We start from the raw sequence: 7,712 nt of genomic DNA, 5'->3' as shown, positions 1-7,712 counted from the left end.
TTTCCACTGATTTGGAGGTTCTTGGCTAGCTCTACACCTCAAATCAAGGCCAAGACTTCTTCTCTAAAGGCTATGCAGTTACCAAAATTTGTGGTTAGACCCGAGACAAAATTCCCTTCGTCATTGCGTATAATAACACCGCCTCCTGCTACTCCAGGAGAGCCATTTGCATCCCCATCACAGTTCATAACATACCAACCTTCATTTGGGGCGTGCCAGTTGATACGAGCCATAATCTTAGTACCTGTTTTTCTCGTGTTTTCCTCAACTGCTTTCTCTAGACTTTTGATTGTTTCTGCAAATCTGATTTGTAGAAAATACACAAAGTCAACTGGAATCTCACTTGTTCGCTCAAACACAAAGAAGTTCCTCCACCTCAACAACCACCATAAGACTAGACTAAAATAAGTTGGCCACCTTTCATTAAATCATTAACGATATTCAAAGTAGAATTTGTTAATAGTGCAAAAGTCAAAGCGTTCTATTTTAAAAAAACTGAAGAGCTTGATAATGAATTCTTATTAAACTACAACAAATTATATAATGACGTGGAGTCTAGTTAGATTATTTGTACATATAATTTTAAAATATTAATTTTATTTTATAATTTGTACGCGTCCTGAATTTTAAATTTTTCTTTTGACGCAAACTCTAAATTGTAACCATAGAAATAATCTTGACTTTACCATTCACCAGTTATAAACTTATAACCGATCGTAAATAGGGAGTACAAAGTAAAATGAAAAATGAAAAATGAAAAATGAAAAACCATTCACATGATAAACTTTTTCTTTGACAGCACACATGATGATCTTGGCACTTTAAATTTCCAGGAAAAATGAAATAATAGACCATTCACAACTTTCAAACAGTCAACTTTGGGTGAAGTCTGAACTACTCCACTCAAGTGAAGACGCCCAATTCCCAAATTCTAAAATCCAGTCAAGCAAGGCTGTCACTCTGTCACCCAACACCCAACACCCAACACCACCGTCCACCACCGTCCACCACTACGGCTGCAGATCACCGCCATTAGCATAAGCAGCTGAACCCTAATTTACAGAATAATTACAATTACAATTGCAATTCCATACGGTATTGCATCTCCCTTTTCTCTCTCATGATTTTGAATTACAATTACAATTCATAAGATTTCTAGTTTGATTTGTATCCGGCAGCTTAGCATGGGACTACTTTGCAGCAAGCATCAACATTCCACCAAACCTGATGCTGAAAATGCCCAGGCAAGCATCAACATTTCTAAAATTAATAATGAGAAGTTGCAATTGTTGTTCTTCACTTTCATTTGCTGTTGTTCAGTTTCAATCTGTTGTTCACTTTCAATTGCCGTTGCTCAATTTCAATTGCTGTTGTTCAATTTCAGGCAACAGAGATAGAAAGAAGGATTGAGCGAGAGACTATTGCTGAAAAGCATATTCAGAAACTCTTATTACTTGGTTTGCTCACTTCCCTTTCTTCCATCAATTATATTGCGCAACAACTCTTAATTGCTGCGATTTCCATACTAATTATGCTTGTTGATCGCGCCATTGTTGACACAATAAGCCTCAATGCTCGTACCTTTATAATTTGTTGAACCAAACCCTTCCAAAGCGGGAAACGATGTAGGAAAACCAAACAAATAATTGTTCCATTCGATTCCTTCGTGTAATCAGTGACACTGCTCATATGCTGACTTCCCCTTAACCCTGTCAACAACGATATTCTCTCTAGGGTGCTGTTGTAATACACACATTATAGGAAGTGTTTGGTTTGGTGTAAACGATTTTCCACTTTTCAATTATTTTACGTTGTTTGGTTTGTTAAGGGATGGAAGCCAATTTTCTATAGCTCCCTCAATGGTGGGAAAACCTTTTTCCATTTAAAACCCTTTTTCCATTTGAGAATCCACTTTTCGTCTTTTCCTCTTTACCTCTCTCTTCCTTCTTCCCATTAATCTTCACCCAACATCTGCCACTTTCCTTTTTGTTTGAATTTTCATGTAAGGAACCACAGAAAGGAAAACTAGTTTGGAATTGTGTTTGGAAAATGTTTTCCGTGGAAAATCATTTTTCACTAATTTTTTTTTACACCAAACCGAACAGAGCCTACGTGTGTTAAGAGTGAATGTTATGATTTTTGTCTATGTACAAACAATTAACCTCCACAAGAGCGACCTTTTCCCCTGACTTATATCGGTGTTGTGATGCTTTTCCTTTATGAAGGTGCTGGAGAGTCCGGAAAGTCAACAATATTTAAGCAGGCAAGCAACCTGCTTTTACAATTGCTTTTGTGCTCCATACTTTATTATATGTTCCCTGAATCAGTGATGTCTTACGATACACGAGTTTGTTTTGCAGATTAAACTTTTATTTCAGATGGGATTTGATGATGCAGAGTTGAACAGCTATACACCCGTTATTCATGCCAATGTCTATCAGACTATCAAAGTATGCAATACTTGAAAAGGGTGTGTCGGTTGTTTCCCTTTTTTGACATGTGAAAACTGCTAATACTATACTGCGGTTGATTTTTGCCTGCTGATTGACTGAGATTTTAATAATTACTGAATATCTAATCCATATATGTTCATTTTTGTCAGTTATTGATTGATGGTTCCAAGGAACTGGCTCAAAATGAAACAGATTCTTCAAAGTATAGCTTGTCCCCTGATAACAAGGTTAGACTTGATTTAGAGGTTTGGCTTGGGTGTCGAACTTTTTTCTTCATTGCAGTGTTTCTCTGATTTGCTAGTTTTCTTGAATTATTTTTGATCTTTGGGAGGGAGGGAACATTATTTTTATGAAATTTCTAAATGATGCTTCTCCTTTTAGGAAATTGGGGACAAGCTGTCAGAAATTGGGGGCAGGTTGGACTATCCACAACTCACCAAAGAACTTTCTGAGGAAATAGAAAAAATATGGAATGATCCGGCAATTCAGGTTGTTGTTGCATTTGGGTCTTCGAAGACGCTGGTTCTAATGGCACTTTTTGTGATGGCTTCACTTGATATGATTGTATTCTTAAACGGCCTCTACTCACTTTCACATGTTCTCTATAGGAAACTCATGCCCGCAGCAGCGAACTCCAACTTCCAGACTGTGCCAATTATTTCATGGAACACCTAGACAGACTTTCTGATGTAAATTATATCCCTACAAAGGTACGTCATGCTTTTACATTACTTTTTGGCACTTCTTTGGCTTATGTGGAAAACATAATTTAACTTTTCTGTTTAAGTTAGGAGCACTTCTTTGATTTACCCCCAAATATAAAATGGTCCTCTAACATGGAAAATGTGGAATGTATAGTGAACCCATGGTTTTTTAAAAGGTTATAGTTAGCTGACAATAGAACAACTGGGAGCAGCATCTTGGGGGTATCACAAGTTCTGCACATTTGCTCGTTACGTGTTTTTCTGTAATGTTACTAATGTCCCAAGTAACTATTTATTCCACTGTCCCACACACACATGCATTGCATTCGTTTAATTTGAAGGAAGTGACCGCAGTTACTTTAAATATCTTTTAAGCCACAGGATACACTGTTTTCCTCAGTTTCCTTCTTGAAGTTAAATCTATAATAACTTATGTCATGCTAGAAGACAACCAAATGGATACTGCTAGCATTTTTTCATTCTAAAAAACGGTATTTCATACTTTGCAATGTTAACTGGAATGAACTGTTAAGTTATGTCAGGAATCAGCATTCATGGGGTATTCTGCTGTTTTTTCTCTATTAGTTGATAAAGTTTGAATATTTGAATGATTAATTTCTGTATACAGGAAGATGTTCTCTATGCCCGAGTCCGCACAACAGGTGTTGTTGAGATCCAGTTCAGGTAAACTTTATTTTCTATGGATATTGTTGAATTGAATTCACTCTAGTTACTTTTGCATTCCCAGTTCAGCTGAACATAATGGTAGTTCTCCTTCTCCATAACATGTCTCTTTGTTATCTCTCCTTCATTGGTATAAAAACTTAAGGAACTTGTTTTTAGGTAGTTGTGTGCTTCAGTGATATGGAGGTTGTCTCTGGTATTTGCATGGGCCTGTGTCTAACTATCTACTCCCTCGGTTCCTAAATAAGTGTCCTATTTGGATGAATGCACGGGGATTAAGAAAAATGAGAAGTGTGTAAGAAAAATAATAATTGTGAGTGTTTTTTTGGGGAAAGGATATAGTAGATAATTGTTTATTGATAAAGTACAACTAAAAGTGGATGTGGGGATGGAAAAGTGGGAAAAGTGTAGAATGTGTAAGAAATAACAATCATGTTTTATGGAAAAGTGGGAAATGTGTATGTCCCAAAATAGAAATAGAACACTTATTAGGGAACGCTATTTATGGAAATAGGACACTTATTTAGGAATGGAGGGAGTACTAATTATTTCTGTCTAAAAATTCATATGACTTTTAACACCTTTTTCTTGTCTCTTTATTACTTGATTTTCAAATTTACAGTCCAGTTGGAGAAAATAAGAAAAGTGGTGAGGTATATAGACTTTTTGATGTTGGAGGCCAAAGAAATGAGCGAAGAAAGTGGATCCATCTTTTTGAAGGTGTTACAGCAGTAATCTTTTGTGCTGCTATAAGCGAGTAAGATATTCGTTCCTTTTGTTTGTTGTACGGTAATGGTGTTATTTTACTAAGATTCATGTCCCATATTTAAGGATGTTAACATCACCTGTCGGAATGATATTTTACTTCAAATCTTCTAGGACTTAAAGGACTCAAATATCTAACAACTTAGACAAATTTCCTTTCAATGGGTGGTTCTTGATTGATGAAGATGAACCGGTGGTGTGAAACTGAAACAGATATGAACTAGAGTCAGTAGGTTACAGAAAAACAAGGATACAGAAAATCACAGCCAATGTAACTGAAATATTAGAATCACTTTTCTATGGATACAGAAATACAACCAAGGACAATTTTCCCTGCTGGGATCCTAATTCTCGCATTGAAGTACAGAATAACTAAAGTGAGAAAACTATCAAATTCATTACTTTCACCAACTTTTGTGCAACTAGATCTCAAATGAACTATTTATGCTCGAGGCATCTACCCCCTTAAGGCCAGAGATGAAAATGAAAAAGGTAGAAATGAGCTTGCATAAACAAAATTAAAGAAAATGCATCATGTTGTAGGAAGATTCATAAAAGTGTTTGCATTAGTTTCTTCTCTTTCATATATAGAAGGATATATCCCTAAGGTCCCCTGTCCTATCTGCCAACAGGTTTCTCCAAATGCAAAAGATTGCTTGACTGAGAAGTGAGAACATTCAAATGCTGAAAAGAAGTCAATCCTGGTTTTTAAAATAATTTGAAACGAGTCTCTACTCTCTAGTTGAGCTCAAAGTTATAGAGTGAATTTAGTTACATGCAATGTAAGTCTGATCATCCTGATATCATGTCCACCCTCAGAAATCAGAATATATCACTCGAGGAGTGAAGAATTGAGCTTGATTCCAGCAAAGTTGAACGTAATTCAAAAGTAACCTTTGCACACTCAATAAGCCAATATTTCTTCCATGCTTCAAATCGGACCTTATCTCTACTGGTTGTTTTGGATTTTGATAAGTTCAAGTTCATTACCAAATAAATCCAATGGTGAATATTTTTAGGCGTATTCTTGCTCAATTGTAGCTCACCATAACAAAGAAGAATTCAGCCATTAGGCCATTCAAAATTAACCCCCCCCCCCCCCCCCTTCCCCAACTTTTAAATAAGTACAAAGACTGAATAGAAGAAATGTTTGATCTAGACAATTAGTGGACATAGGGGTTCTTTTTAACTGACATAGATTTGGAAGTTTATTGGTCAAATATGAAGGTCGTGCCTTGGTACAATGGTCAAATGTCTACTTGCTATCCGATAGGTCTCGGGTTCGATCCCTGGAAACAACTTTTTATGAAAATAAGGGTAAGACTGCCTACATTTGTACCTTCCCCGAACCCTGCGCTTTTGAGCATGACCTATTCAGTGGTCAAATTTGACCCCCCAGAGGTCAAATATTAAGTGCGGATGGAGCAGAGGGAAAGAGGTGGTGGTGCTGGAGAGGAGAGATTGGTGACGGAGAAAAGTGAAGAATGGTGGTTTGAAGATAAATTGGTGTTGGACAAGAGGAAAGAAGTATGAATTGGAGATAGATCAGCAGCGCAGGAGGAGTTTGATCTTTTGTATGATTTACCTATGATAGTATACAGATCATTCCAGGTTATTTAGATTCCCTGAGTGGTGTAAACTCCATATGTTATTTCAAGTGCTTGATAGATTTATTATATACTAAGATTTTACCTTTGTGTTTGTAAGTTCAAACATTGTTTCACTTAGATCTGAGATGCTTTTTTTTTGGGGCAACTTATGTACTGATCTCGTGTCTCTACTGTATTAAGTTATGATCAAATGCTCTATGAGGATGAGAACAAGAATCGGATGGTTGAAACTAAGGAGCTTTTTGAGTGGGTCTTGAAGCAGCGCTGCTTTGAGGTTCTCCTCTACTATTCTGGATTTACGGTGTGCGTAATGATTTCATGATGAGATTTAATTGTTTGAACCCCTCCCTTTGATGCAGAGAACATCCATCATGCTGTTCCTGAACAAGTTTGATATTTTCGAGAAGAAGGTTCAGAAAGTAAGGTCAATAAGTACTTGGCTGTTGAGAATTTGTTGATTAAATTCCATGTATTGAAGTATCATGGTTTGATCATTAACAGGTTCCACTAAGTACATGCGAATGGTTTAAGGATTACCAGCCAGTTTCGTCTGGACAACAAGAGATTGAGCATACCTACGAGTAAGAACTTCGTGGCTTAACTGGCTACTGTGTTAATTTTAGTTGCAATCTTATATGGGTGATGAATGGTGGGGTTCCATAGCTTTGCTTATCCATTTTTTTTTTGTTCAAATGCATTGTGAACATGTTTGTTTTTAATTGCCTTTTAGAGTTAGAATGGTAACAAGTTGAGAAGTTGAGTGACTAAGCTTGTGTTCAGTTCTTGATGCATTAAGCCATTAGCTCATTAATGCAATGAGATAGCTTTCTAGATCTTGAAATCTTTGATATATAAATATACATTAGTTTCGATCTTGCATCTGTTGTTCCTGCTTTTCTGAAGTTTGTTGGATCACATACAAAATGTGAAGCAGACAAATCATGTTTAATTCAACATTTTGAATAATTTGTGTGTGTTGTTATTGGCAAGTAAAATATCTTTTGATCACATTTTTATGACTGTCAGGTTTGTTAAGAAGAAATTTGAGGAGCTCTATTACCAATGCACTGCCCCTGATCGTGTTGATCGAGTTTTCAAGATTTACAGAACAACTGCTCTTGACCAGAAGCTTGTAAAGAAGACTTTCAAACTGCTAGATGAGACTCTCAGAAGGAGAAACCTTGTTGAGGCAGGTTTGTTATGATACAGAATGGCATTTCGGTGTGAGTTTGTTAATAGTATTTGGTTCTGGGGGGTTCTGATCATATGTTGAAGTGTCAAATTGAATTAATTAAAAGAGGGACCAGAATTTTTTGACACCAAATTTGACTACTGTCTTTACACTACATTACTTTTAGAGATTACAGTGTTGAGTCCACATGTTTGAAGTTTGAACTCTCTGTTACATATATTGTCTTGCCTCCATCCTGTTGGAGCGCCAGAATACCTTGTAGCTTAATATTTCAATCAGAAGATTATTTATTGGCCGCTAAGAA

General features: G+C 36.4%; 1 protein-coding gene across 2 annotated transcripts; it reads left to right on the top strand.

Moving 5' to 3' along the window:
* The first annotated feature begins 832 nt into the window (after positions 1-832).
* Positions 833-7,712, top strand: LOC110792515 (guanine nucleotide-binding protein alpha-1 subunit). Of its 2 annotated transcripts, none has more exons than XM_056835821.1 (14): positions 833-1,095; positions 1,160-1,244; positions 1,385-1,457; positions 2,226-2,263; positions 2,361-2,450; positions 2,603-2,680; positions 2,835-2,942; positions 3,062-3,163; positions 3,786-3,841; positions 4,464-4,598; positions 6,397-6,490; positions 6,576-6,635; positions 6,718-6,797; positions 7,243-7,712. In XM_056835821.1, the coding sequence occupies exons 2-14, from the start codon at positions 1,185-1,187 to the stop codon at positions 7,418-7,420; spliced, it is 1,152 nt and encodes a 383-aa protein (XP_056691799.1). In that variant the 5' UTR covers positions 833-1,095; positions 1,160-1,184; the 3' UTR covers positions 7,421-7,712. The 2 variants fall into 2 exon arrangements, with proteins under 2 accessions (XP_056691799.1, XP_056691794.1); XM_056835816.1 differs by having other exon boundaries at positions 834-1,095; positions 1,179-1,244.

Source organism: Spinacia oleracea, chromosome 1 (genome assembly GCF_020520425.1).
Source record: "Spinacia oleracea cultivar Varoflay chromosome 1, BTI_SOV_V1, whole genome shotgun sequence".
In the NCBI taxonomy this organism is placed as follows: Eukaryota; Viridiplantae; Streptophyta; class Magnoliopsida; order Caryophyllales; family Amaranthaceae; genus Spinacia; species Spinacia oleracea.
Note: the sequence above shows the minus strand (reverse complement) of the source record. Positions and strands in the feature narration are given on the sequence as shown.